The following is a 24,645-nucleotide window of genomic DNA, read 5'->3' as shown; positions in this document are numbered from 1 at the left end:
CACAATGTCAGCGGAGTCGACTTCTGAGCCGCCGCTTGCGTCTCCGCCACGATTCTACCCAATCCTCACTCTGCCCAACGAAATAACTGGCCATATCTTCCACCAATACCTCCCGGAATACCCCGCGGCTCCTCCTCCCACTGGCCTCGGCTCTCCGACGCTGCTGAGCCACGTCTGTCGCGATTGGCGGGCCCTCGCACTGTCGATGTGCACTCTGTGGCGCATGATACCGATAGACCAGGCCGCGCTGTGGCTCCCCGCGTGGTTAGAGCGTTCTGGTGAATGTTGAATTTCGGCTCAAGCTCCCCCTAAACTCGTGTGAAACGTCGTCTGGAAGCACATCATGCGCCAGCAAATGCGTGTTGAAGTCTTGAACTCTTCGGTCAGCGGTCCCCAACTCAAAGAAGGGACATTCTGGCCAGTGCTGCAGCACCTCGAGCTGTACATCTTCCCAGATGGCCCCGAGGACATAGGCACTCTCCGTATCGACGCGCTGCTCCTGCGTTCGGCGATCCTCTGGGGCTTCATGTATCCAGCACAGCTCCTTCCGTGGCACCAGTTGACGGTCATCGCGTTGATCTGTAAGGACCCACAGGGATGCACGCCAGTCCTCCAGCAAACGCCCAACCTCATTTATTGTGAACTGTATCTGAGGCTTATCGGGGTGCCGGAGGCTCAGGCCGTGCAACCCGATATCAGCCTGCCGCATCTACAACAGCTCATCATGACCGTCTACATGCTGCCATTTCATGGCGCGCCGTCCGTCAATTATCTCCGCTCTTTCGTTGTCCCATCTCTGCGACGCTTGACAGTGGACGAAGCGCTCCTCCGAGTCGGCTCCGGCAGCCGAGCAGATCAAATCAATGCCTTCGTCGACAAATCGGGATGCAAGCTCGATGAGCTTTGCATCATCGACCGCCAGTTAGGCGGCGCATCATTGGAACTCGAAGACGGCCCTTGGTCCGAATCGATCCGGCACGTTTCGCTGCATCGGGATCTTGCAAGTCATCAGTGGAGCAACCAGAAAAGCGCAGAGGACCCACGGAGGATTATCTATCGCCACTTGTCTTCCACTCAGGATCTTGGCTGACCTTTATACACTGGCATCTTGCTTGATCTTTCAAGTTCACTGCCCGACGTTCACCAGAAGCAAACCAGATCAGCGATTGCAAAGGTATTCATTTTGGTTCAGTTCAACGACAACAACAACATGATAGCTAGCGGGATAGATGGATGGATAGCGAGATGGATACTGGAAGACGATAGCAGGACGACAGCGGGGCAGCAGAGGAGTAAAATACATGTAAAGCTTTTTTTGTGTCAGAAATCAAGTTCAATGCGGGTTGCGCTTTTGGTTTTGGTGCCAGTTCAAAAGACGATCACCAACGTACCCTTCGGGTTGTATTCCGGTGCTCAACGACCTTGTCCACCGAGTCATCCTCATACTCCGACTCCGAGTCGATCTCGTCGTCGCTGTCCAGCTCTGAGTCTTCTGTACCGAACTGGGCTGCGTTGATCACATCGGGCTCCATTATCTTTACCAGGGTTAGTTATTCACTGGGCAAGAGGAAGATGATGCATGACACGGGGCTGCGCACATGCACGGCGCCACCCGTAGAGGGGGCAATTTGACAAATGTCTAGCTAAAGCTAGCAGAAAACTTGTCAAAAAAAGCCAGCTATAAGCAGGCTAGCAGTAGTTAGTAACACTTGACAAATGCTAGCACTTAATTTTGAAATAATGACTTAATTGAATATTGATATTAATAATATGACTAATAGGCACTATATATGGTACTTTTAACTCCTTTTCTTCAGGCCAATGTCCCGGTATATAATGAATAAGGCTAAAACCCAATTAGGACTAAAATGATGTAACTTGATGTAGTGATTGAAATCATTGATGGCAATCAAAAATCGTTCCACATGGATGACTTTGCCCCACGGACTTCAATTACATCATGATAAGCTACCTAATAAGGTCAATAGTAATTAAATAAAGTATTAAAAATATAGTCACAAAAGTGACACTTTCAGCCTCTGAGCAAAGCTACCAGATTTGACAAGTTGTTCACTAGCAATAGCTAGCTACACTTGTCAAAAAACCCCACCTACGGCTCACGGCGCACAGGGCTCGCCGAGCGGCCGCGCCCCCGCCGGCGCCGCTCCCGGACCGTCCACTCCTCGGGTCCGGCCAGCGGCGCCTCTCCAACAGTGCCCACGCCGACGATCTTGAAGCGGAACACCAGCGGCGCGACGCTATAATACACGTTGATCGGATCGTGCTCATATCCCCCCCGCTTTCGCAGGACGCGCACGAGCTTCTCCAGCATCACCTTTACGGTGGGACATTTCGCCTGGCCCCCGGGCACCGGAGCGAGCAGCCAGCCAGTGGTGCAGGACTGTCCGCCGAAGTCCCCGGGTAACTTCGGAGCGCCAGAGTCGCGAGATGCGCTGGGACGCGGGAACGAGCGGCGCGTCGTCCATCACCCAGCGCTCCTTGGCCGGGTGAGAGGGCCAGAGGGAACGAGGCGAGCACTTGATGGTGCAGAGCGCGGTGACCGGGGCGGTGCGCTGGGATGTGACACGTACGCGGAAGGCCTGCATATGTTGGAATGAATCAATAGAAAGAGATGACCAAGGCGAACCTTTCCGGCGGGGAGGTGGACGGTGACGGTCACGGACAAGTTCAGCTTCTTGTCCGTCTCCATGACCCTGAGCTTTTGCGGGCCGACGGGGATGACGTCGTCGTTTTCGTCGAGGAGGACGGCCTGCACGTGCCCGCCGATGTTCGCGTAGTGCATGTTGAAGATGGCCTTCGCTGAGTTGCCAGTGCGATTCCGAATCATGTTGGGGTATGTGCAGCCCCTCCCGAGGCCCCAGCACTTGAGATCCCCCAGCGCACAGCCCCCTCTATGCGAACACCCGCTTTGGGCGACGCTATCACCCGCCGCATTCAGCCGTGGGATTGACACTATTGTTGGGGGCGGGGGGCCGCGGGACTACCTCGACCCCAGGTATGCGAACACCTGCTTTGGGTGATGTTATCACCCCCCGCATTTAGCCGTGGAATCGACACCATCGCTGGGGGGGGGCCGCGGGACTGCCTTGAGGCGCGTCGTGTGATCGCTCTATACATGTCAGGCAGCCAATTTACCAGTGAAGGGGACGCGGTTGCCTTTTCGGGGCGCCTCCACGCAGGAAGCCTGAGGATGAGTATCGATTTCATTTTGGTGGGCGTGGGCACGGGGCGTTCAAGACTTCAAGTTGGCAGTCACGACTTGAAGATAATCGATTGAGGAGATGAAATCGCTGGGCATCGCGGTCGTCCGTAGTCGCTACAGGGGGGAGCAGGGTGGACAGTGATTGGGCAGGCCCACGTAAAATGAAAACGAAGCGCTGGCACAAAGCACAAAGCAGACAGTGACACGCTTCTCTTCCAGTCTTCTTCTTCTCCATCTTCTTGGATTATGGATATCCAATACCGCTACCTCGACTTCTTCAAGTTCGCCAGGGCCCGTGAGCGTCGCCGGCGCCGGATGCGGTTTAGCGCGCTGCCAGGGGACGCGCCAGCGGAAGCGGCGTCGCAACGTCGCACGTCACGGGCGCCGTCAAATAATATTTGTCGTGCAGGCTAGTACTTATCCGGCGCAGGAGGCGTCTGGAAGAGGCAGGTCTGCCTGAATGGGAAGGTGCAATTGGTGGGTGTAATTGGTGGGTGATGAGGGTGTGGTGGGCAATGGGTGATGAGGGTGCGGTGGGCAATGGGGGGAGTGGGCAGCGCTCGCGCGATTCCCTAAGACTAAGGCCGGAGGACGAAGGGCGGATGAGCAGAAGGGCTTGCTAAGAACGGGGCGCTAGAACACTGCGGAAAGCAAATTCCGCGGTCCGCCCTCAGGCTTGGCGGCGTTTCCTTTATGTATGGCGCGCCACACGCCTTGCACGACGAGACGAGACGAGACGCGTCGGGGCAAGAGGCGACACGCAGACGATCAATCAGCCATCAGAGCTTGCCAGTTTCAGCGCGGCGCGGCCGATGGCCGGCGGGTTTCACATGGGGTGGCGCATGCGTCGGGCACGTCGGGTCACGCCGGATCGGACCGCTCGGGTGCTTACGCATCGGAGGACCGCCTTGGCAGCACCGCACATGGTGGAACCAGCATTCGCGATGCCGACAAGACGACAAGTACAGGCCGTGGAGCACGTCACTCGGTGGTGCGCAGCTGAGCACTGGGCGGTGGAGCGGAGGCATTACTGGGCTGGGAGGGAGGGGGTGATTGGGCAGGGTCTGGTGCCACGCGACACGCGCCGCTAAGCGAGTGTTCGATCGCGATGGCGACGAGGCACAATTATTTCCCCACTGGGGGAGCGCAAGCAACAGTGGGGGATTGGGCGGGCGCAGGCGCGGGCGACGATGGGGGCTGTAGCGGCGGAGAAGCAGGCTGGGTGCGAGACGGCTGTCGGCGTGGGTGCCCGAGGTCGGAAGGTATTAACCTGGAAGAAGCATCGCACGATGCACGAGGACGACATCGTGGGAGACCGGCTTACGCGATGTGACGGTGACGGTGACGGTGACGCCCCAGCCAATCAAGTCGCACGCACGCGCCGGGTTGCCCTCAGCCACCTCCCACCACCACGACCACCTCTCCTCGCGTGCGCCCCCCGCCCCCGCCCGAGATGTCGACGCCGATTGCACTCCCGCCGACGCACCACAGCGAGGACTACCAGATGGGCTCGTACGGCGGGCCCGGCTCGAGCTTCAGCAGCAACAGGTATATGGGCTCCCCGATGTCTTGGCGCCCGGGCAGCTTTGGCGCGCAGTTCGTGCCCAGCCAGTCGCCCACCGCCATGCTCGTGGGCTCGTATGAGTGCGTTGTGTGCTGTTGGGTGTTATGTCGCTGACAATGGTGGTCTAGCTCCTCCCGCTCCCCCCAGACGAACGACTCGTCTATAGTGAACGCGTGGAATGTGTTTGATAGACAAGGGGAGCTGTGTCGCAACTACTCGTGTTGCGGGACAGACCTGCCCGACCTGCACGCTCTCCTCGAGCACTTTGAGGACGTGCATATCATCGTCAAAGACCGCACCCAGCCGCCCACAGTCCACATCCCCTTCAACCCCCAGGTCGACTCTTCCCCCCTGCCCCCAACAACCTACAACCCCGCTGACGAGATGGACCTCGGGCTCGACTACGCCTACGAGCAGGTCGACGACAGCTCCCCCCCGCCACTTTCCACCGCCCCCACCAGCCCCGGCACCTCCCGCGCCCCATCACCTACCCCATCACCCACCTCTGCCCAGCGCCCCGCGCTCAACATCGGCGTGGGCTTCCCGGGCATGCAGCCTTTGTCAGCATCATCTGCCCGCCCCTCGTACAATGCCGCATTCAACAGGTTTGGACCGGGGGGAGGAGAGGACACCGAGTCGGGTCCCACTGCGTCCGTCGCGCCCGGGCTCGTGTACGCGCCAGAGCCGGAGGACGAGCCCCAGCCCGTTGTCGTCGCATCCGGCACAGCCACATCATCGACTCATCAGACGACGGGTCCGATGAAGCAGAAGTCGTCTCGCAGCTCGTCGTCGAATCCGCCATCACGTGTCCCGACCCCGTCGTCGTCGTCGTCATCGATGGCAGCGGCGCTCGCTGCTGCGGCGGCGGATGTTGCGAGTGCGTCGATGTTGCTGCCGCATAAGCCGTTCCGGTGTCCAAAGCCACATTGCTCCAAGTCGTATAAGCAGGCGAATGGGCTGAAGTACCATATGACACATGGACAGTGCAGTTATGCGCCTGCGAAAGATGTGGAGGCGGTCAGGGCGTTGTTGGAGCGGAAGAGGGCGCAGGCGGCGCAAGCTTCTTCTGCGAATAACTCGGAGGACGATGTTTCGACACCATCAACGCCTGCTGCGACTCCGGCAACGACAACTTCTTCCAGCTCGCCCAAGTCGTCGTCCCAAGCGAATAGTACCGCCAACACGCCCACGCTGTCGCAGGCGGAGCTTAACGAGGTGGAAGCGCGGATGCGGCCCTATGCGTGTGGCGTCGGCGATTGTGCGCGGCGGTACAAGAACATGAATGGGTTGAGATATCATTATCAGCATACGGGCGACCATGGAGCGGTTGGGCTCAGTCTGCTGGCTGGCGGCTTGCATGGGTGTCTTGCGCTCAAGACCGGGACCGGGACCGGTGGGCCGGCGGCCTCGGTGAGCGCTCCGGCGACGCCGACTGTGGGGAATGGGAATGCAACGTCGTCGACGTATGCGTGGGGAAGCACGCTGTTGCCGCATATCCAGGCTGTCGCGTCTTCGTCGACTGCTGCTGCGGCCAAGACGAAACAACCAGCGTCGGGCTCGAGACCGGGGACTCCGGCGTCGTCGGCGGTTTCGGCCAAGCCGACGCCGGCCGCAGCTCCGCCGAATAAAAAACGGAAGGCGGGACCAGGGGCTGGGATGACGACGTTCGCGGTGAAGCCTGTGCAGCCGCCGCAGAGACAGGCGTACCCCCAGCAGCAACAACAACAGTGGTATGCGGGTGCGAATGGGCTTGATGTCAGTTTGGGGTGAGCCCGCCCTGCCGCTGCCGAAACACCGAAAAAAAATGCAAGATATTCTCTTGAACACGCAAGATAGAAGGCTACGTCTTGCCGTGCGTATATAAAAGTATTATATGTTCCCTCTCTCTTTCCGCGCTGCGTGTGCGTCTCTGTCATTGTTCTAATCCCCCCCACCCACTGCCTGTGTTCTTGTCCCCGTTTCGTACACTACCTCTCCTCCCGCTAGATATGCACCGACCGTGCCGATATGATAGATGTCGTAGTATTCACCCCGCGTACTTATTAGATATTCGCCCCCACTCCACTCTCCACTCTCCCTCCCTTTCCTATGCTCCATCCACTCGAGCGCCGATGACCGCTCCTTCCCCCCTCTTGTTTGTTGTCTGCAGCTGCCCGCGATGGGCGAGATGTTGCGTACGTATTACTGTAGTAGTTGCTTGTACTTGCCCGTGCTTGAACAGTGAACTGTGTGTCCCCGGCCTGCGCGTCGGGTCTTGATATCAGATAGCATGTGCATGTATGTATAAATAGCGCAGGGACGCTGCCAAGACAGTGACGGCGGGATACCCACCACCTCAGAATCGAATCGAATCGCGATCGGGAACGCATCGTGACAGGCGCGGGCTGCCCGTGTGGGCGTAGGCGATTAATATTTGAATGAATCACTGGGGTCACGCGATCGTGTAACGGCAACGCGCTTTGCTTCGTCCGTCATGAGCAGGAGCACCGTCGCAGGCCGGTTTCCCGCTGCAGCCGTGCCAGCGGTCCGTTAGTGGACACGCGTGGGTGCTAGTGGCAACGCGCGTTGCGGGTGCGGGTGCGGAAGCAGAACTTGCAATTGAAGGAGAAGGAAGAAAATTTTCTTGGTGGGCCGGCCCGGGGGCGGTAAGAGGATTCAAAGGGGAGATACTGTGGTCCCGACTGCCGCTGATGCTCATAGCCTATAGGTTAGGAGTCTTGACCTGACATACTGGGATGGCGATATCGAGTCATACTCATCGACCTCCGAAGCCTTGTCAATGACCGGTCCAACGCCGCCGATCTCCGTTCCTGCATTTTACTTCTGCGCTTTTTCCATGACAGGCGGGGGCTGACGCCTCGGAAACGCGACGACGAGCATCAAAACCGAGGACAGCCCCGCGCCCAATCACTCGTTGCCCACGGGAACGCGGGAAGGCATCAGCTCGTAAAGCGGGATTAATTGCCTCCCGGAAGCGGAAGGATGGCAGAGATAAAAAGCAGGAACGCTCGGGCGGAGTCCTCAGCAGTGCTCTCTCCCTTTCCCGCTTTTTTTCTCCCGCACACCTGTCTTTTTTTTTGTTTTCTTCTTCCCTCCCTGTTGACCAGGCTTTCTTTTCTCGACATGAAATTCACGACGAGCAACTCCCTCTTGACGGCCGCGACCGTGCTCCTGGCGTTCTCCGCCCGGGCATCTGCGCATGCAATCTCCATGTCCGTCTCACCACAGCGTCATCCTGGTTGCTTACCCACTTTTTTTTCCAGCCCTGCCCTCGGGATCCAGGGCACCGGCCAGCGGTCCGACGTGCAGCGGCCGAGCGCGGCGAGCCCGTGCGGCAAGGTCGACATCGCGAAGAACCTCGACAGCTCGCCCGCCACGGCCGCCGCGGCGGACGGCTCGGTCACGATCCAGATGAAGGCGTTCAACCCCGGCGCGGACGGCTCGCTGCAGGTCGCCGTCCAGGTCGACGCGGACGGCACCGGCAAGAACTTCGTCGCCGGGACGGTCACCAAGAACGGCAACCCTGTAAGTGTTTTTTCTTTCTTGTTCGTGTTGGGTGGGTTTGTGATGAGAGGGCTTTGTAGAAGCCCAAGGTCGGGGATGTGGACACGATCGTGTTCAAGCTGCCGGACGGCACGAAGTGCACGGGCGGCGCCAACAAGAACCGGTGTTTAGTGGTGAGTAATAAATATATACTTCAAGTAGTTTCGTCCACTCGATCGCTGACGCTTTGTAAAGTCTGTCAAATCCACACGCGGATTCGGGTCTTGCACCGTCGTCACGCAGGGCGGGGCCGGCGCCGGCAACGACGGCAACGGCAACGCCCCGCCTGCCGCCAGCGCAGCCACCATCAAGGACAAGAACGGCGCCACCAAGACCGCGACCGGGGCCAAGGCCACAAAGACCGGCGGCGCAAAGAAGCAGAACCAGAACGGCAACAAGAACAAGTTCCAGATCAAGAAAAAGGTGGACGACCTGTGCGCCGCGCAGAAGGCCAAGGAGCAGTTCAACGCGACGAAGAGCCGCACCGCCACCGCCGCCGCCCCCACCGAGACGCAGTTCCAGGTGAAGCAGAAGATCGACACGCTGTGCAAGGCGATGGCGGCGAAGGAGAAGGCCGCCGCGGCGAAGAAGAAGGGGAACAGAGGTCAGTCTTTGTTTTTTGTTTTGTGATGGGTTGTGTTTAGGTGCTGAATGATGGTGATAGCTGCGGTGGTCGCCCTCGCGCGGGCGGTTGCGAGGGAGGAGGAGATGCTTGACGATGTTGATGAGGACGACTTGGAAGTTGACGGCCACGAGGACGACGAAGAATAGAAGACCGGTGTGCTTATTTTTGTGTACTTTTATCTGAATAAGATCCTTGGAGATGCTGTCGGGACAACTCAGTCGCTGAGAGTGGTAAACTTTGAAACAACGCCATCTCAGCTGGATCATATGATTACTACATCGTACTTCAAGTTGGTATTTGAGCAGGAGTTATTTGTTGACAATGAGCTCCTTTTGTCTCTTTTACTTTCTTCAGCCCAATTCTCCAGCTTGAAGGCAGACAGAACATAATGCTGTAATACGTGGTAGCAAGGGGTCGGCTGAAATAATGAGTACTCTTCCTTGGGTGTGTGCATCAATGATGCATCATTACCTTGAGGAGGAGTATTGCAACTCAGAGTCTGATGAATCGCACGTTCATTTTGGCCGTCCCGCACAATTTAGGCTTGTTTAATGTAAATCAAGTGAAGCGAGAACAAATTTGGAGAATCTATAGAAAGTACCGTAAGTAACTTGAAATCTGCAGTCTTTTGCGAGCAGCTTACAGCATCAGTCAAGGCACTAGGAGTTCGAAGATAGGTGGCGGTAGATCATCCTCCGTGACACGTTTGCGCTGCGACCGTCGCTCCAGTCATGAGTTGCGAGACCCGGATCCAGCGAAACGTGCCGGATAGATTCGGACCAAGGGCCGGTCTTCCAATGATGGGCCGTCTTGCCGGCGGTCGATGATGCAAAGCTCATCGAGCTTGCATCCCGATTTGTCGACGAAGGCGTTGATTTGACCGGCTCGGCTGGAGCCCGGGCCAATGCGGAGGAGGGCTTCATCCACTTTCAAGCGTCGCAGAGCTGGGACAACGAAAGAGTGGAGATAATTATTGGACGGCGCGCCAACAAATGACACCGCGCCATAGACGGTCAAGATGAGCTGCTGTAGGTGCGGCAGGCTGATATCGGGTTGCGCAACTTGAACATCGGACACTGAGTTCAATGACAGTTCACAATAAACGAGATTGGGGGTTTGCTGAATGACCTGTGTGCATCGATGTGGGTCCTGGCCGATCAAGGCGATGAACATCAATTGGTGCCATGGAAGGAGCTGTGATGAGTATCGGAAGCTCCAGAGGATAGCTGAGCTCAGGAGTGGCGCATTGATACGAGGAGATGAGGCCATGTCTTCGGGACTATCCGCAAAAATGTGCAGCTCGAGGTGCCGGAGCACCGGCCAAGAGGTCTCGTCATCGAGCTGAAACTCGCTGACCGAACAGTTTAAGACTTCCAAACGCTTTTGCTGGCGCATGACGTCCACCCAGACGAATTCCCACACGAGCCCAGGAGGAGCTTGAACGGAGATTCGACATTCACCGGAACGCTCCAACCACGCGGGTATCCAATCCGACTTCCAGTCTATCGGTAGTGGTATCGCGCGCCACAAAGTACACATCGACAGTGCGAGGGCCCGCCAGTCTCGGCAGACGTGACTCAGCAGCGTCGGAGAGCCTATGCCAGTGGGAGGAGGAGCCGCAGGATATTCCGGGATGTATTGGTGGAAGATGTGGCCGGTTATTTCGTTGGGCAGAGTGAGGACTGGGTAGAATCGTGGCGGAGATGCAAGCGGCGGCTCGGGAGTCGACTCCACTGACATCATGATTGTGTACAAGAAAGTCGTAAGGAGCAGCCACGCGCTTCAAATGCGTCAATTCGAGCTTGTGGTTGTTCTTTGCAAAATTGTGTGTCACTCAAAATTGTGTGTCACTCTGTTACACATAACGCTGACGTACTTGTTGATGGCCAAGACATGACATGCACAAGTTGTCTCCGGCTCCCAGCCAAGCTCAGCTAACGCTAACGCACGAGTTACGTGCTCTACGGCCTGTCCTTGTCGTCTTCGAGCTATTGGCACCGCGAATAGACATTACGAAGGAGTCGAAGAAGCAGAAGAAGTTAGAACTTCAAGACAACTTCAAGAAGGCGAAGTAGGAAAAGAGTCGAACCAATGGTCCAAAAGCGCAACCCGCAACTTCAACTTGATGCACAAAAAAGCTTAACATGTATTTTACTCCTCTGCTGCCCCGCTGTCGTCCTGCTATCGTCTTCTAGTATCCATCTCGCTATCCATCCATCCATCCCGCTAGCTATCATGTTGTTGTTGTTGAACAGTAACTGAGCCGAGTTGAATACCTTTGCGATTGCCGATCTGGTTTGCTTCCAGTGGTGCTGAACGTCGGGCAGTGAAAAGATCAAGCCAAAATGCCAGTGTCTAGATGTGCGATACTCTGAGTGGAAGACAAGTAGCGATAGATAGTCCGCCGTGATTCGTCTGCGCTTTTATCCTCGTCCCAGTTATGGCTTGCGGGGTCCCGATCGACCGAGACGTGCCGGATGGAAGGGGACCACGGGCCGTCGGAGAGCGACGCGCCATTCTCGGGGCCGGGCCGCAGCCGGCGGTCAATGATGCAAAGCTCATCGAGCTTGCAACCCGATTTATCGACGAAAACATTGATTTGACCGGCTTGACTGGAGCCCGGGCCAACGCGGAGGAGGGCTTCGTCTACTGTCAGGCGTCGCAGAGCTGGGACAATGAAAGAGTGAAGATAATTGACGGACGGAATGTCGCCATATGGGTAGACGGCCAAGATGAGCCACTGGAGACGCGGCAAGCTGATATCGGCCTGGGGTCGCGCGACGCCTGGCACCTCTTCGAGGTCCAATGACAGTTCACAATAAACGAGATTGGGTGTCTGCTGGAGGACCAGCGAGCATTGATGTTGGTCCCGGAAGATCAAGGCGATGACCGTCAACTGGTGCCAAGGAAGGAGTTTCGATGAGTACTGGAAGCCCCAGAGGATAACGGAACGGAGGAGGGGCGCGTCGATATGCAGGGTGGTTACGTCCTCAGGCCGAGTTGGATCAATGTGCAGCTCGAGGTGTTGGAGCGCCGGCCAAAAGGTCCGTTCTTCAAGTTGGGAACCGCTGGCCGAAGAGTTCAAGTATTCCAAACGCTCTCGCTGACCCATAATGTGCTCCCAGGCCGAGTTGTGCACTTTGCCGGCAAGATGAGGGGCTTGAACCGAGAGTCGACATTCACCGGAGCGCTCCAGCCACTTGGGTATCCAACCGGATTCCCATTCGATTGGTATCGCTCGCCATAGAGTATGCATTGACAGTGCGATGGCCCGCCAGTCGCGGCAGACATGGCCCGCCAGTCGCGGCAGACATGGCTCAGCAGCGTCGGAGAGCCGTCGCCAGTGGGAGGAGGAGCTGTAGGATAATCCGGGATGTATTGGTGGAAGATGTGTCCGGTTATTTCGTTGGGCAGGGTGAGGATTGGGTAGAATCGTGGTGGAGACGCAACCAGCGTCTCCGGCGTTGATTTCATTGTTGCAAGAGAAGCCTGAGAGTATGGAGCGAACACGTGGGTATGCGTAGTTCGAATTCAACTTGAAGCTCTGAGTCGTTTGTTCAAAAGTCTGTGCACTCTGACCTCCGAGCTGATGATAGTTTGAGGCAAGCGTTTGGCAAGCACGTGGCATACCACGTCATCATTCATGTGGCACATACCGCCGACGCCGGCCGCCTCGGCGGATCCGCGATCGCGGGTTAAATTGCTTCCCTTGCGTTCCCACGGCCGGTCCACTCTCTTTCCCCAACCACCACTATCGCAAATAGTCCACGCGAGGATGAGCACACCCACACGGAAGATCGGCGGCGCAGACGTGTCCGAGATTGGATTTGGCGCGATGGGGATTGCGGCGTTCTACGGGGCGACCGAGCCGGATGAGGAGCGGTTCAAGGTGTGAATTTACCAATAACACGAAGTATGCTGACGTTTCATACTACAGGTGTTGGATGCGGCATATGAAGCGGGTTGTCGCCACTGGGACACTGCGCACATCTACAACGACAGCGAGGAATTACTCGGAAAATGGTGCCTTTCTTCCCTTATGTTTTCGCGATACTGATGAGGCCAAGGTTTAAGCGGACGGGGAAGCGGAGCGAGATCTTCCTGGCAACCAAATTTGGGATTCCGGCGGACGGCAGCGGGCCGCGCGGCGACCCCGCATTCGTCCGTGAGCAGTTCGCGACATCCATCCAGCGCCTCGGCGTCGATTATGTCGACTTGTATTACCAGCACCGGGTGGACCCGAAGACGCCGATTGAGGTCACAGTCGGCGCGATGGCCGAGCTCGTCAAGTGCCCCGTTGTTCTACATCACTTAAGCGTGCTAAATCGTCACAAGGGAGGGTAAAGTGAAGTATCTTGGGCTGTCGGAGTGCTCCGCGAAAGCGCTACGACGGGCACACGCCGTACACCCAATCTCGGCCCTGCAAATCGAGTATTCGCCGTTTGTGCTGGACATCGAGGACCCCAAGGTCGGCCTGCTGGCCACCGCACGTGAGCTCGGCGTCACCGTCGTCGCCTACTCGCCTCTCGGCCGCGGCCTCCTCACCGGCCGATACGTACGTGTTCCTTGCTTTCTGTGCATGATATACTCACTGTCGTCCAGAAATCGCCAGAAGACTTTGAACCGGGGGACTTCCGGCGCACGATCCCCAAGTGAGTTCTTTTCGTGTCGATGATGTCATCTGATTAGATTCTGATAAGATACTCGGCGGCAAACTTCCCCAAGATCCTCGAGGTCGTGGCGCGCCTGGAGAAGATCGGCGCGCGGCACGGCGCGACCGCGGGGCAGGTGACTCTCGCGTGGATCCTCGCGCAGGGCCCCGAGTTCGTGCTCATCCCCGGCACCAAGAGTATCAAGGTGAGTCCGAGTCAGAAGTCTGATTTTTTTCTGGTTTTACATGTCTGTTTGCTGGTCGCTGACCGATGGTGCAGTACTTGACAGAGAACATCGGCGCGTCGAAGGTGCAGCTGAGCGCCGAGGAGGTCGCAGAGGTACGTGCGATCGCGGAGGAGTGCGAGACGGCGATTCCCGGGACACGGTATGCGGGCCAGCGCATGGAGTGGCTGCTGCTGGATAGCCCGGAGCTGCAGAAGTGAAGTAAATACAAGACGAAGAAGTGGTGGCTACAGAACATGTACGAATATGACTCAACATACGAATATGACTCACCATGTGAAAATGACTCGGATACTCTGGATGATCGATTCAAGTTCCCGCCATCGATATGCGTGAAACGGGCTCCGGCATTCAGCAGCATGGCGCAGATGGAAGCGCGCGGGGCCCATATCAGTTGTATTCTTTGATCATAAGCTGCAACCCCGAGGTCACTCGATCGAAACGAGTTGCTGCTATAACTCGATCTCTCAGCTCTCCCTGACTACGTCATAGACTGTTACCCTTTTTTTTCGGCGACGTTCGAGCTTGAGGGTGTGCTGTCAATGCGCAGCAGTCTTGCTGCGAACATATACAGTTTGAGTGGCCGGTGAACGGCAGCACGTCCAGGTCGAACCGTGAAACGCGTACGACGAATCGACGTGATGATGATGACCAAGTTGTGACTCGTGACTCGTGACGCATGCATAAACAACCACCAACGGTCCTCCAAACACTGCTACGCCGACTCACTGGCACAGGGTAACTGGAATGGTTGATGTAAACTTCTCAGACAAGTCGAACTTGTACGCATACGCCACAATGCCATACTTCGCTCGCGCGAAACCGGTCTAATGTGTATCATAGCCCATTTCACCTCTCAAAGAGAGTCGCTGATCAAGGCCGAAATCTGCATATCTTCTCTTTCAGGCCAGACGATTGCTTCACTGGCAAGGATAGGCGCTTGCTCGTGAGGGTGGTCGGAGGTAAGGATATTCCCGATTTTTCCAAGTTGTTCAAGTTGTCACTCAATCTCACGCTACAGGCTTCAATCTCAAACGGACTCCGCTCACTGCGGCCACTTTCTATCGTTGGCTCGGACTTCCAGGGTGTGACCCCCTCAACCGCAGACCACTCCAAGCCAAGGTGCTTCTGCGTCCCATCGAACTCGAAACAGCTGATGTTTTTTGTTATGCTCTTCGACGCGTAACAGGGCCGGCAATTCCTCGCGAATCTTCTAGCCTGCTTCAACCAGGTACATACGGCCTTTTTTCTTCTGGTGCGCGTCAAGATTTGTCCAAATTTCGTGTGCTCATTTACTGGCATCTTGTGCTGTGAAGACAGAGTCAGACCGTTGGGGCCAGTGGTGGGGAGTGAAACACTTCGTGCGGATTCGTTTCGCAAGCAACTCGAAGAGCCAATGCTCTTTGACGTCTTCGGAAACCAGGCACGTCTCCATCAGCACTTATGCCGGGTGCCAGTGCCTTGTTACCTCATGACAGAATATTATCCCTGACTCCCTGGCGACACTGGCGCACAAACGCGATCAGGGATGCTGCTGTATCACTGGTCGAACAGAGTCAACCATACTTGCGTGGATTTGTCCACCTTTAGCGTCATGGAATCTCGATCCGGTACGGTTCACAATGTCTTTTCAGGAAGCCGCAAGCAGCTGATAAGTGGGCTTTCTAGTATAATACAGGGAATTTTGATCGATACGAAGTCCTCGACAATATCATTACAATTAGCTCAACACTGGCCGACTTAGTTGAATGCAACTTGATTAGTGTGGATTTCGAGGTTCCTTGTTTCCGAGTCACCATTTGTACTAACGCGTGCTGACCTGTTGGTTCCAGGATGATGCACGTATTATCGTTTTTGGTGATCTCCCCGGGCCGGCTAGCATCTCCGAGTCGGTGATATTGTCTCCCGATTCCTGTCTTTGGCGTCCCAATGCTTCGGCCGCAACATTTTGGGGTATGCATTTTGACCAAACCCTGAGCATATACTTTCCTGCAGGCAATCCACTCGACGACTACTAGTACTCCCCTGCCAAAGGCTACAGCGTCAAGAAGTGGAAGGAGGAGCTACGAGATAACCCCGATCTGCGTGACCCAAAATGGAGGTCTGAATTTGGAAAGGAGGTAATGCAAGTGTACATTTGGCAGAACTTGGCCGAGGATGGGAGTGAGTCTGAGTGACCAAGCGGTCGATGGACGGGGAACTGGGCACTGGCGACAACGGAGAATAAAATAGGTATACGGGTATCTCGTACTTACTAGTAGTGTTGCTGCATATACAGTGTAACCTCTACTGTTCGGATGGCTGAATCGCAATCACTCACGCCTAAGAACTGCCGTCAGTTGTCTCATCGATGAATTCCGATCGTAGACATGCTGTAGTTGAGGACGTTCCACTGACAGAGCTTTTTCCCTTTACTTTATGGATGTAGAGTAGGTGCGCAGGAACACGCCCTGGCGATATAGTCCCAGGAAGTGGCCATTGCCATGAGACGAGAGTAAGTCTTGAGTAGCGCAGTTAGCACAAGGCGGACGGCTTTTGAAGCACCCCTGGTCGTAAGGAATTGGAAAATTTGTTGGAAAGACAAGTTGCGGTTCTTCCTCTAGACACAGGCCCATCTGCTCAGGTTGAATGGAAAGGCAAATTCTGTGTGATATACCACTAGCATTCACCATACATTCCAGACAACTTGACGATTTATCACTGTTTAGGTCGTCGTCAGAGCTATGAGACATTGAGCCGTTTGCCGGCGAAGGACTTGGCATCCGTGAGTATGTATTTCGAGTGCGAAGGACGACCCAGCAGACAAGTGTATGGTTGTGCCGCAGTCTCAACCTGGAGAGGCGGTGGTACTGCGAGTCGAGTTGCAGTGTTACATAAGCCAGAAACCCATTTCTTGACCTTCATAATGCTCAATCATCCTGCCCGTCTGGCATCGCTCAATGTCGAATGCACTTACTATCATAGCCTCCTTCAGCTTGGATCATGTTTTCTCAGATGATCATGCAGGTTTTTCGGAGGAGAGATTCAAGGCGGGCCGCTGGTATCATCCTGGTGTCCAATGGCGTCAGTCAAGTCGTGGTCTATTCTGGTGCGTTGTCTGCTTGTCAGTATCCAGAGTAGCTCCTCAAAGCTTTCAAGCATGCAGCTAAAGCAGCCCCTCGTCGCGAGCACAATCTTTTCCACCCATCTTGTATCCGCGCTCTTCGAAAGGACCTACCGGTCTTCTCCACTGGCCATTCAACCGCTGAGCATGCTCTTCCGCGCTGCCTCGTACGATCCAGACAACACAACTGTCTTCCTCGTCTGCCCCACCGGTTCTGCAGTCGCACATCCCGGCCCGGTAATATACGACAGCGCGGGCGAGCTAGTCTGGGCAGACCTCTCCATTGGCGCGTGTTTTGACCTCGACTTGCAAACATATCGTGGCGCGCGGGTGCTCACTTTCTGGGTCGGGAATGGGAATGCGGGAATCGGCAAGCAGACTGGGAACGGGACAGGGAAGATATTCGATGAGCAGTATGAATGGGTGGTGAATGTGTCGGCAGAGAACGGGGGCGTTTGCATTGTCATGAGCTTTGCATTGTGCGGCCAGAGAATAAGACGTCACCAGCGTATAATCCAGTCCCGGTATTCTTCTACTTTGCACTGAGGGAAGGTGCGGACTCGTCAATAGGCGGATCTTTTAGAGGTCGGTGGGCCAAGGGAAGGATGGTACCTGAACGCTCTTGTACAAGAAATCGATAATCCAACAAGAAAGTGGTCTTCAATTGGACTTCATACGACCACATTGAACTCAGCGAGTCGTACAACAACATTTCGCAAGCTGGCGATGGACTGTCTCCCCAATAAGGACTCTTTTGGCAACTATCTCATCTCTGCGCGACATACCAAGACGCTCTACTACTTATATCCATGGAAGCGACGGCCATATTATCTGGCGACTCGGCGGGAAGAACAGCTCTTTCCCACTCATCGGAAACGACACGGAGAACCATCGCTTCCATTGGCAACATGATGCAAGATGGCGTGGTCCTGATATCCTCTCGTTATTCGACAACGGAGCAGCCATTTTGAGAGTGGGGAATACGAGCACGTATGTGGTCGATGGGCCTGCATCGGGGAAGTCTTTCCAGCTGGATTTGGAAAAGAAGACGGTCGAACTTGTCAAGCAATTCTTGCCTTCACCTTGTGTGTGTGTTCTATATGCTGTTCTCTCCCGCTAAAATTGAGTGTGATACAGACACTGGCCCCAGCTTCTACCCAGATGTATGACTCCGAAGTCGTTATTGGCTATGGCAGTCGACCCTGGCAGACAGTCCACGATGTAACAACGCAACAGTTGCTCTTCTCCGCCGTCATTGGCCCTCACGATCCAGCGCAATGGCTTGGCGGGATCGCCAACTACCGCGTCCATCAAACAAATACACGAGAATTTGTCGGCCGACCACGCACAAAACCTTCGGTCGTTATCGACAACGATGAGGGTGAGATTTTGGTGTATGTTTCATGGAATCGCGTGACGCAGGTGGCATGGTATGAGCTGCGGACGGGACATTCAGAAGGGGCTATGGAGAATGTGCTGAGGACAGTGAAGAAAAGCGGGTTTGAAACTGTGATTAGCGGGGAGGGGAGCAAGGAATACGTCCAGGTCGTGGCGCTCGCGAATGATCGAAAAGTTCTTGGGTCCAGCGACATTGTGCAGATCAAGTTGACCCTGGAATTTGTGGCCCAGACATTCGGAGGGTAGCAACATATTTGGAAGCCATTCGATTGCATGCTTGTTGATTACACTCAAGTGCTTGTTCGTTCACGCCACACGACTCTTCTGCTTTCACCGACTACCAACGGGTAAACGGATATTATGGCTTGTGGGAAGCGAATTATCGGGTAAGTGTGACTCGACCGCTAAACAACTTGTTCACCTTCAACGATGTCGTTTGACTCCTCGCGCTCGTATTGTTCTTATCTTATAAGACACTGAATATCGATACTGAGCTCTCTAATAGCTTTCTCATGTCTCAAAGAGCTGCAGACCAACGGCGAAATATGCATGTCTTCTCATTTCATTTTTTTCCGCAAGTCAGGCTGGCCGGAGGTGAGGACTCATGCTATCATTCCTGATTGGCTTCGGTCTCAAGAGCTTTATTCAGGTCTCAATCTGAACCGAATTCATCTCACCGCAAAGACTTTCTACCGATGGCTTTGTCTTTGCCACACCTTGGTTACCGGAGAAGATCTCGAAGCAGCGGTCGTACTACGGAAGATACAACTAGCCACCGTGGATGTGTCGTTCTACTCCCTTGCAGCGATACAAGGCCCCCCTATTCCACGCGATTCTCTTCAACTCATTCAACCCGGTATTTATGGAATTTTTTCTCAAGGTGGGTGGTGTTCCGTTGACACATGGTTTTCGGACAAGGCTGAGATGGGTTGCGCAGACGGAACACCATTCACGAGTTATGTCTCCAGCGCAGTAAGCTTTCGGACGTCATTCAAAGCTCAAGAAGATGAGATGGTGAGAAGCACCAAATCGCCTGAGTTTCGAGCGCATGTTCGTAAATGTTCCCCTTTTGCGCTCCTGACTGAAATATCAGTCCAGAATCAGATCCCGATGCACTTGAGGACCCTGGCTGGTGCCCGGGACAGAGGGAAATGCTTCATTACAGGCCAAACTCATCTCCCAACGCAATGTGTTTGGATTATCCCCCCTCTTGCAACGTTCAATGGTGGCTTGGTAGATCTTCGCATTTACATACCCCCCTCATTGTGATGATATTTATGCTTAGTTTGATCCCATGGACCTCGACAAGTCCAAGGTTGTCGACAATCTGATTACGATTTGCTCCGTTTTGGTCGATCCCTTCATGCACAACTTGTTTTCCGTTGACCTCGAGGTAGTCGTCATCGTACTGCACAGTTGCCCTCGCTGACCTAGCCTAGGACAATGCCCGTATCATCGTCTTTGATGACCTTCCGAGCGGAGTGCCAACGTTGCCCTTGCGTTTACCGACCCTGCCTTCACCTGCATCGACGGACTTTTGGAAGTCCAGTTTCATAGTTACTTTAGGTAACTTTTTCCCCGCGGGTGAGCTAGATGAGGATGGTAGCCGCCGCACACGAAGCGGCAATGCGGGCCTGTTGATGGAGGAGCTGCATGACGACTGCGCTGATTTGGACGACCCGAAGTGGCAAAGTGACGTTGGGACGGAAGTGGTGCAGGTCTACATGAACTTGAACTTACCGTCGAGGAGGGAGCTTCTGGAAGAACAAGCAGGAGACTATGGCTCGGAAGATGAGTTCGTGTTGTCTGATGATGAATGAGGACAATTATGACGCGGACCGATACTAGTCTTAGTATGAAGGTGAAGTACTAGTGCTGCTGGGCCAGTGCCTTGTACTAGTCTTAACTTCGTTTTGGGTAGACTTGGATTGGCGTTGGGCCGCTGTCAAGTCGAGCGCAGTTCTATGCAAGCAAGAATACGTAAAATCTAGCGAAACGGAACGTACGCGCAGCAAGTGATCATGACCCTCGCGCCAACGAGAAGCTGGGGAAAGCTGTAAGGTAATGACGACTCGGATATCCGTCGGATCAGGCCATCACGTGCATGGCTGCGGGCTTCACTCGCTCCGCAATGTACGCCGTATGTATGCAAAACGCGACATGCGTGGTGTGGGACACTTTTCAAGTTAAAAACACACTGATACCTGCGGCACCAGTTTCCTTCCTCTCGTCAACTGCGCGCTTGTTTCTGACGCGGCTCCACTGTCGTCATGTCTTCCTCTATACCACTCGCCATGCCCCAGCCACGACCACAACCTCCGCCTGCCGCATATCTCAATCCCAGTGCGAACCATGATGGAGAATACCCAGAAGATGATAGCCCTGCACCCTCATATTCCCTCACGCCCACCAACATGAACTCGAAAACATGGCCGGACAGTGCGAACACGGTCGAGGCTGCCCGCTCGATCACACGAACTCCGAGCCCAACGCCGAGTGAGGTGGACCTCCTGAATGGTATTACACCGAAGAAGGAGAGGTCGACGGCCCAGGTTATACGTGCGTCTTTTTGTACTTTTCTCTCTCTCTCTCTCTGATTGAATAGTATTTAGGGCGACTGCTCATTATTGCTATTATCGTCGTCGCAATCGTACTCATAGAGGTCTATCACGACAAGATTATAGACGGGCTGAAGCCAGTGACCCGATGGCTGCATGGGTGCGCCACGTCTCGACCCTTACTTTCTAATTTCTGACGAAATTAAAGTTTGAGGGGAGGCTGGGTGATACCAATCATTGTCCTCATCGCCCTATCATTTCCCCCAGTACGTGCTCTGCTTGATATAATCCCGCCTTGCACCTGATGAATGGGCTAGCTATTCGGACACGAAGTTGTTGCGATGTTATGTGGTCTTGTGTGGGGCCTTGGCGCGGGCTTCGGGATCGTGGCTGCGGGCACTATTCTGGGCGAAATACTCACATACTAGTATGTCCAGCATCCCTCCCGTTATATTCACTGATTCCCCGCCTTCATTAGCGTATTCCGTTATTTGTGTAGCGCCCGCGCGTCCAAACTCGAGCTCACGAATCTGCAATATGGTCTGCTTGCGCATACTATTCGCAGAGGCGGGATTTGGGTTGCCATTGTAGCGCGTTATAGTGCGTTACCTGGACATTGTGCATTTGATTCCTCGTAAAAATATCTTGGTTGGCTAATTTATCTGGGCTTTAGTAACGACCGCCGTCTTTGCAACCTGCGGAATGGGATTCTGGGTCTTCCTTGTTGCTGCTGTTGTTTCGCTCCCGAAGCAGCTTGCCATCGTCTATGTCGGGTTCGCGCTCGGTCAAAATGGTGCGCCTCATATTCGACCGTTGATATAAACTCACTCTTTGTAGAGGACAAGAAGAGCAACACAATCCAAAAGGTCGTCATCGCGGTGACGGTGGTGGTAACCGTTATTGCGATGCTGTATATTCGCAGGCTGATGGGCCAAGCGCGTCCCGAGTTGGTTTACGCGCGGAGGAAGGCGAGGCAGGCGAAGCTGCAAGGAGAAGTAGAGACTGAAGCCCATGATCACCCAACTGTCTGAAGTTCCTTTGGGTTAAATATTCGATGGAGAACACATTGTATCTTATGAATTTTGCAGACCTAAATCACCTAATACCATCCAATTGAAGGAGTCGTTTCATCGACCGTGGCGGATCACGACGCGATCAGTCACGGACTCACGCCGCACCACAGCCTCAGTGCAGATCCTTGTACGCAATAAAATAAAAACCTGACTCGCGACGATGCGGCTCCGTTTCCACCCCCGCAACTCATGCCCAAACGTCCTGCAACCTCAGAGCCCGGTCCCCCAGCAAAGGTGTGTCCGTTTCGTATGCCTTTACATGCAAAGACTGAGACTTGTTCGAGCTGGCCGTCGTAGCCCCTGACTTTGTCCTCAACGTCGACGACGGAGAGACGGTCTACCAGCACTGTCTTCTTCTTTCTGGGAAGTGCAATAACCTGGGCAGCGGGGAGGAGGACTTTGTGTCCGTGCATGTTACGGACAGCTTTGGCCGCCAAACGGGCCAGAGCTGGCCGGCGGTCGCGGGGCGGTGGAAGGCGCTTGCGATGCTCGCTCCCGGCAGCAACACGGTGGAGCTGACGCTGCACCATGCCGGTGCGGTCTCTCCTGCGCACTCTGTCAAGCTGGTCTACCAACCCCTCCTCCAACTCCCCCCGCTTCATCTCGCCATCATGGTCGCGAAAGACTCCCCCCTGCTCATCGACTGCCCCCCGGCCAAGTACGGCGCGATTTCCACCGCCCACAGCACGCTCGAGGCGGCGGTTGCCAAGTTCCGGATGACGGCCTATATGTGGCAAGCACAAACGGCTGAAGATTTCCGTCTGAAAGGGCTCGGCCGAAGGTCGTTCCGCCTGGACGAAGAATGGGCGCGCGACACAACATCCCGCGCTGGCTTCCAGAGCGACCCCGCTGCCCGGCAACCCACCGGCGCGGTCCCGAAAATCCACGTGATCCGCTCCGAGAAGACCGTCGCCCAGCTCCGGGATGCAGATGTCGCGCAGCAGAACCAACATGGCCAGCGCAGAGACGATTTGCACAAGTACTTTGAAGACGCTCTGCGTAGCCACGGGTCGCCGTTCAACTCTGCCGAGCGACCTGTTGTCGCTGGCCTCATTCTCGATGCACATTACTCGATCGAGCAAGATCTTATTCTGGGTCATGCAGCATTGGGATGCCATAAGCCGAATGGAGTGTCTTTGGGTGTGTTTGGGAGCCATCTCACGTATTCCTGGCCGCGGTTTTTAGAGGAAGTCCCTGCGTATCTGCTCGACAGGACCCCCACGGGAGATACAGTCGGCAACGACAACGGGGAGTGCAGCACGATGAGAGAGGCCTGCTGGGTTGGACAAGGCGCGTTCTTGCACGAGGTCGGCCATGCGTTCAGCGCGGATCACACGAGCGGGATCATGGCCCGCGGCTACTCCCGCCATTGGGCACGTAATTTCATCGCCCATGAAGAGACGGCGAACGACGCGGTCTGGGATCTCCAGGATGCGCTCAAGTTTCGCGTCTTGGAGCACTTCCTCATGCCCGGCGACCCCGTCCTGAGTCATGAAGATCGACAAGCAGCGGCGGACATCACGTGCGAGCTGGCAAAGGACGACGAGCCCGTTTTACAACTCACTTGCAAGGCCGGCATCGCGCAGATTCAGGTTACCACCCCCGAGAAGACACGGGTTGTTTACCAGTCCCCGGCGCTTGCCAACACGAGTCTTGCTGCTAGTATCCAGGAGACCATCGCAAATGCGACATGCGAGGACGGGAAGACTTTCGCCGTCTCTTTCACCGACCTAGAGAAGCAGTTCGACCGGACGAAGCCGCTGTCGATGTCGATCCTGGGCCTAAACGGCAAGAAGCGGGTCTGCGACGAGGTCTGGAAGATGCTCGCTGAGCTGCCGTTCATCCGCGTGCCGGGCACCTCGGTCGTCCTCCGGAAGACGTCTGTCAAGTCGGGCTGGGACACAAGCGAGCGGTTCTGGCACTGGGCTATGCTGCTGCAGCGAAAACGCGCCGACGGGTCGCTCGCGCGGGCAACTGCGATTGATCTGCGGGTCGGGGCGATCATGGACGGCGCGGTTGTGTGCTACGAGGACGGGACGGAGGTCAACTGCGGGCCGGTGACGGGCTACGGCGGCGGCCGGCACACTTTCGGCGGGCACGCGTCCGAAAAGGGCGACATTCCGGCCGACGCGGGCATCGCCAAGGTCGAGGTCAACGGCGGCGGAGACCATGGCTGGGGGTGTCTTGCGGGCATCCGGATCACGCTCGACAACGGCGCCAGTTGGGGCGAGCTTAATGGTGAGGCCACGGCCACTTTGCAGCCAAAGGACGACGAGCGGGTCGTGGGGCTGTTTGGGAGGAGCCAGCTTGGGTCGGGGTACACATATGAGTTTGGGATTATTACAGTGAAGAAGGGCGGGACGCTGCCAGAGGGGGTGTATGATATGCCGGAGCTGCAGAATGTCGAGGGAGACAATGCTGGTGTGGAAATGGATGATGAGTCGGGGAATGATTCAGAGGAGGAGTAGGATAGGGAGGAGGAGGAGTGAATCTTACCCTAAGCCTAGGCTGCGTTTGTAGCTAATAGAAGAACTAATTTAGATTGGAGGCTTGATCATCCATTTTAACTTATGTTGATGTGCACCCGCCTACTTGAATCGTTTTGGACTGCTTGTCGTTCAAATTCAATTTTGCTTTATGTCTATGTCTATGTCTATCTCAG

At 55.4% G+C, this 24,645-nt stretch overlaps 11 protein-coding genes across 11 annotated transcripts; 8 read left to right on the top strand and 3 right to left on the bottom strand.

Annotated features, from left to right (window-relative positions):
* Nucleotides 1-2,285: 2,285 nt before the first annotated feature.
* On the bottom strand, nucleotides 2,286-2,848 carry MIND_01303800 (uncharacterized protein; the record flags this gene model as incomplete). Its single annotated transcript, XM_037369498.1, has 2 exons — nucleotides 2,286-2,600; nucleotides 2,648-2,848. 2 exons carry the CDS (start codon nucleotides 2,846-2,848, stop codon nucleotides 2,286-2,288), a joined length of 516 nt encoding a protein of 171 aa, XP_037213996.1.
* Nucleotides 2,849-4,676: 1,828 nt separating this feature from the next.
* Nucleotides 4,677-6,557, top strand: MIND_01303700 (uncharacterized protein; the record flags this gene model as incomplete). Its single annotated transcript, XM_037369497.1, has 2 exons — nucleotides 4,677-4,867; nucleotides 4,916-6,557. 2 exons carry the CDS (start codon nucleotides 4,677-4,679, stop codon nucleotides 6,555-6,557), a joined length of 1,833 nt encoding a protein of 610 aa, XP_037213995.1.
* A 1,353-nt stretch (nucleotides 6,558-7,910) lies between these two features.
* MIND_01303600 (uncharacterized protein) lies at nucleotides 7,911-9,101 on the top strand (the record flags this gene model as incomplete). Its single annotated transcript, XM_037369496.1, has 5 exons — nucleotides 7,911-7,999; nucleotides 8,051-8,312; nucleotides 8,372-8,464; nucleotides 8,526-8,934; nucleotides 8,995-9,101. 5 exons carry the CDS (start codon nucleotides 7,911-7,913, stop codon nucleotides 9,099-9,101), a joined length of 960 nt encoding a protein of 319 aa, XP_037213994.1.
* Nucleotides 9,102-9,684: 583 nt separating this feature from the next.
* MIND_01303500 (F-box domain-containing protein) lies at nucleotides 9,685-10,698 on the bottom strand (the record flags this gene model as incomplete). The annotated part of the gene is made up of 1 exon (XM_037369495.1): nucleotides 9,685-10,698. The coding sequence occupies one exon, from the start codon at nucleotides 10,696-10,698 to the stop codon at nucleotides 9,685-9,687; it is 1,014 nt and encodes a 337-aa protein (XP_037213993.1).
* A 592-nt stretch (nucleotides 10,699-11,290) lies between these two features.
* Nucleotides 11,291-12,596, bottom strand: MIND_01303400 (F-box domain-containing protein; the record flags this gene model as incomplete). Its single annotated transcript, XM_037369494.1, has 3 exons — nucleotides 11,291-12,490; nucleotides 12,535-12,541; nucleotides 12,586-12,596. 3 exons carry the CDS (start codon nucleotides 12,594-12,596, stop codon nucleotides 11,291-11,293), a joined length of 1,218 nt encoding a protein of 405 aa, XP_037213992.1.
* A 92-nt stretch (nucleotides 12,597-12,688) lies between these two features.
* MIND_01303300 (Aldo-keto reductase) lies at nucleotides 12,689-14,051 on the top strand (the record flags this gene model as incomplete). Its single annotated transcript, XM_037369493.1, has 7 exons — nucleotides 12,689-12,844; nucleotides 12,893-12,978; nucleotides 13,023-13,244; nucleotides 13,291-13,510; nucleotides 13,558-13,607; nucleotides 13,656-13,812; nucleotides 13,887-14,051. The coding sequence occupies exons 1-7, from the start codon at nucleotides 12,731-12,733 to the stop codon at nucleotides 14,049-14,051; spliced, it is 1,014 nt and encodes a 337-aa protein (XP_037213991.1). The 5' UTR covers nucleotides 12,689-12,730.
* Nucleotides 14,052-16,790: 2,739 nt separating this feature from the next.
* Nucleotides 16,791-17,500, top strand: MIND_01303200 (HMA domain-containing protein; the record flags this gene model as incomplete). Its single annotated transcript, XM_037369492.1, has 2 exons — nucleotides 16,791-16,939; nucleotides 16,990-17,500. 2 exons carry the CDS (start codon nucleotides 16,791-16,793, stop codon nucleotides 17,498-17,500), a joined length of 660 nt encoding a protein of 219 aa, XP_037213990.1.
* Nucleotides 17,501-17,946: 446 nt separating this feature from the next.
* On the top strand, nucleotides 17,947-18,598 carry MIND_01303100 (uncharacterized protein; the record flags this gene model as incomplete). Its single annotated transcript, XM_037369491.1, has 2 exons — nucleotides 17,947-18,039; nucleotides 18,092-18,598. 2 exons carry the CDS (start codon nucleotides 17,947-17,949, stop codon nucleotides 18,596-18,598), a joined length of 600 nt encoding a protein of 199 aa, XP_037213989.1.
* A 183-nt stretch (nucleotides 18,599-18,781) lies between these two features.
* Nucleotides 18,782-20,172, top strand: MIND_01303000 (uncharacterized protein; the record flags this gene model as incomplete). Its single annotated transcript, XM_037369490.1, has 7 exons — nucleotides 18,782-18,804; nucleotides 18,858-18,946; nucleotides 19,002-19,232; nucleotides 19,290-19,402; nucleotides 19,451-19,585; nucleotides 19,638-19,745; nucleotides 19,792-20,172. The coding sequence occupies 7 exons, from the start codon at nucleotides 18,782-18,784 to the stop codon at nucleotides 20,170-20,172; spliced, it is 1,080 nt and encodes a 359-aa protein (XP_037213988.1).
* A 450-nt stretch (nucleotides 20,173-20,622) lies between these two features.
* MIND_01302900 (uncharacterized protein) lies at nucleotides 20,623-21,941 on the top strand (the record flags this gene model as incomplete). Its single annotated transcript, XM_037369489.1, has 7 exons — nucleotides 20,623-20,911; nucleotides 20,965-21,070; nucleotides 21,119-21,176; nucleotides 21,228-21,337; nucleotides 21,389-21,528; nucleotides 21,584-21,703; nucleotides 21,748-21,941. The coding sequence occupies 7 exons, from the start codon at nucleotides 20,623-20,625 to the stop codon at nucleotides 21,939-21,941; spliced, it is 1,017 nt and encodes a 338-aa protein (XP_037213987.1).
* Nucleotides 21,942-22,172: 231 nt separating this feature from the next.
* MIND_01302800 (uncharacterized protein) lies at nucleotides 22,173-24,451 on the top strand (the record flags this gene model as incomplete). The annotated part of the gene is made up of 2 exons (XM_037369488.1): nucleotides 22,173-22,217; nucleotides 22,268-24,451. 2 exons carry the CDS (start codon nucleotides 22,173-22,175, stop codon nucleotides 24,449-24,451), a joined length of 2,229 nt encoding a protein of 742 aa, XP_037213986.1.
* Nucleotides 24,452-24,645: the final 194 nt, after the last annotated feature.

The sequence above is a fragment of the Mycena indigotica genome (genome assembly GCF_014461135.1).
Source record: "Mycena indigotica strain 171206Taipei chromosome Unknown Mind.scaff0014, whole genome shotgun sequence".
NCBI classification, from domain to species: domain Eukaryota; kingdom Fungi; phylum Basidiomycota; class Agaricomycetes; order Agaricales; family Mycenaceae; genus Mycena; species Mycena indigotica.
This window is presented reverse-complemented; position numbering and strand designations above follow the sequence as displayed.